This window comes from Pteropus alecto, unplaced genomic scaffold (genome assembly GCF_000325575.1).
Source record: "Pteropus alecto unplaced genomic scaffold, ASM32557v1 scaffold287, whole genome shotgun sequence".
Lineage (NCBI taxonomy): Eukaryota > Metazoa > Chordata > Mammalia > Chiroptera > Pteropodidae > Pteropus > Pteropus alecto.
In genome coordinates this window covers 570,941-574,112 of record NW_006439718.1, presented here as the reverse complement: position 1 = coordinate 574,112, position 3,172 = coordinate 570,941, and the positions used below count along the sequence as shown (strand labels likewise).

The 3,172-nt window shown below is 44.3% G+C and overlaps 1 protein-coding gene across 1 annotated transcript in view; it reads left to right on the top strand.

The window, feature by feature from the left end:
- FRMPD2 (FERM and PDZ domain containing 2) overlaps positions 1-1,459 on the top strand; it is an 84,737-nt gene extending 83,278 nt beyond the window's left edge. The window contains exon 28 of the mRNA XM_006916946.1: positions 1,304-1,459. Within this exon, the coding sequence (XP_006917008.1) occupies positions 1,304-1,352 (49 nt within the window). The 3' untranslated portion in view covers positions 1,353-1,459. The remainder of the gene's footprint in view (positions 1-1,303) is intronic.
- The last annotated feature ends 1,713 nt before the right edge of the window (positions 1,460-3,172 follow it).

The following is a 3,172-nucleotide window of genomic DNA, read 5'->3' as shown; positions in this document are numbered from 1 at the left end:
TGGACAGGGTGACCAAGGGGTCTCCAGATTCTCCCCAGATATCACGTGTCTGTAAAAGGCTCCTTTTGTCAGACAGCTTGGTAGGGAGGGAACGAGATCCTTAAATGTATGTGGAGGACAATAGAGAGCTCCAAGGAACCTGGTCCTCTTAGTCTCTAGATGGGAGACTTGCTACATTATCTCCAGATGCCCTGAGCTGGCTTTGAGCCCTCTTTACTCAGCTTGTCCACCTGCCAAAACACCTAGTCTTGCTCTAAAGCAATGCCACCATCCTTATTAACTTCTCCAAGTCTTGCCCCTTCCATGAAATAGGCTGTGTCTTGGGGCTCTCACAGGCCTTCTTGTACCTCTTTTTCCCTTGCTCACCTTTCTCCATGTCTACATTCAAACTCCAGCTCAGATCTCAAGGGCAGCCTGGTGGCATATGTCAGAGGGCGGATAGAAAGGCAGTCATTCTTCCTGACTTGCAATGCAATGATAGCTAAGATTTCACCCTGGAGGCCATCAAGTCCCCTCAGGATTCTCTGACCTTTGCCTCTCAGTTTCTCTATCAAGGCAAGGCCAGTAGCTGAAGCCCCAAACCAAACCTAGTGATCAAGGAGGTTATTAGAAAGGTTAGTGGAGCATGGTAGTAGGAGTTGAGGTGTGGACAGTCAGACATTGCAGTGGCTGATGGGCACGTGTTGCCACTGGCTTCCTCTTGGTGTGGAAGGAGGAAGAAGGCTGCTGCTTGGGTTGTGTGGGGGTGGGGCATGCAATGGGCCTGGGCAACAGGCTAGAGTTCCCATTCTTTAACTAAACTTCCATGGTGTTTCCTCACTATGTTTATAGAAAAAAAAAAAAAACAGTTTCTTTACAATTTGGTGAAATACTTTAAGGTTTTAAACCAATTTTCCCTCAAGCGCTTAACAATTTTGAAATACTGGTTTCTTAAAGTGAATGTTCCTCTTTAGCCCTTGTAGCATAGTTTTTTATATACATGTGAATGTGTGTATATTTACATACACCCTGTAGCTCTCATGTGCAGAAAAAATCTTATTGACAGCAAAACTCAAGTTGGGACAGATAGTCTGGCTCTACTGGGGATGAAGACAGGCTTTATGGGTGTTTGGGGGCTTGTAGCTATTAGCTATCGAGAGGTGCCAGAGCTGATTTTAAGAGAAAGAGGCATTGCTAGAAAGGGAAATAGAGGTCAGGGGACAAGTAACAAAGACAGCCTATTGATATGGGGGTGGGGAAGGAGAATGATAAACAAAGATTCATATGTTCAGTAAAAAGCTAAATCTGTGTGCATTTCTTTTAGATTTTCCTACTCATCATCTCTAACCAGCCTTTCGACAGATATTTTCTGAGCACTTTTCTCTGAATGATTGAAACTGTGTGAAATACTCTTCTGTCCGCATCGACTGCTCTTTCTAATCAAAAAGCATGCATGGTGACCTTGGGTAGCCTCTAGAAGGCTACTTTCAAGTTTCTCTGTCTTCATCGCCAGATAATGAGCCTCACTGTTCATCTGCCTCTTGTGTCACATGGGGAATAAATGTCATTCCAGCTGGCTGCCTCTAAATGGACACTTTTTCAGCACTCAGAAAAGGACCTGATATTTGCACAAAGTGCTTTGAAGTTCACCTGCTTGAGTTGCTCACAATCTCCTGCGTTAGCTCTTTCCATCTAATTCTTCTGTTGACACAATCATAATCAAAGTAGTAATAATGGCATCTCCTACTTCCTGAGACCTTACCCTGTACCAGAAACCATGAATGGCTATGTCAGAATTATTTAATTTAAGTATTCCAACATTCTATAAGTTTCTTGATCTTCCAATTTTTTTTTCAGATGAGAAAGCTGAGGTTCCAGAGGAGTTAATAAACTTGCTCAAGGTCTAACTGACTCCCCATGTAAAGTCAGTCCTAGAACTGGGTTATAGATTTGCTTCCAATGCCATGCCCTTTGGCAAGTCCCCCATGGTAAGGGGGCTTGGTAAGGAGCTTCTCCTGCTCCTATAATGTTTTGTATTGCCTCTTCCATAGCCCTTAACTACCTGGATTGCGACATTTATTCACTGCTCACTCTTTTCCATTAATTTGGGGGCTCCTCAAAGACAGGGGTCATGCCTTATTCACTTTTCACCCCTTGATCTCAGAGCAGTCCCCGGCAAGAACTGTTTGAACCCTGATTGGCTCTCCTGTGATGTGTCATGATGAAAATCCTAAAAAGCAAGGGAAGGTGGGGAGAGGAATTTCTGATCAATGCTGGATGATACATGAATTTCCATTTTCTAGTCCTGATTTTGACAGGGATGATGAGGAAAGTGACATATGCCATCCACCCGAAGCCCCTTCTCCCACCATGAAGGATGAAGTGTATCTTACTATCAACTGTACATCAGAAGACCAGCTACCCTGTGCAGAATGTTTAGAAGCAGATTCAGGGACCATTTCTCTGCCACAGTTCTGTTCTTGGGGTGCTCTCTCAGAGTCTTTGCCTCTAGAAGTCTCCCATGATAGCAAGAGTGAATGGGAAGACCTAGAGGACCCAGATGAAGGCATTTCAGGTGGGTATCACTTTGTGTGGGTGGAATGAGGCCAGGCTGAGTTCTTCTAGTGGGGCTCTGTGTTTTTAGCCCACTTTGGCTGGCTGATGGTCCTGGGTATCACTGCATCCCCCTCACATCCCCTCTGGGGGTCACACACCATCATGGCGAGTGTTTTCACTGAGCACTTAATGTCCATAACAACAACCCTATAAGATAAGGTTATTACCATTCCTGTTTTACATATGACATTTTGGACTTTCCCAGGGTCATATAGTAAATAAGTGACAGAATCAGAATTCAAACCCAGGTCTCCCACTCCACGGACCATGTGTTCAGTGTTGACCTCTGCTGCTTCCAGCACCGGCTGGGTATATCATCTTACCCTAGGCATCTCTCTTTTGGTGGGATGCTTGTAAAGTGCTTATTTCTGTTTTATCTGCTCCTTCATGGCCATGGGCTTGATATATTTGTGAGGACAGTGTTGTTATCATGTAATGTGGCCCTTCTTGTTGAGTCACTGTGGTTCATTCAACACAGCAAACTCTTTCTTGGTAAAGTACAACTATTAACACAAGATGCTGCTAGAAGTTGAGACTAGATCATCAGGCTGGGGTCAAATCATACCGATGAAGACAT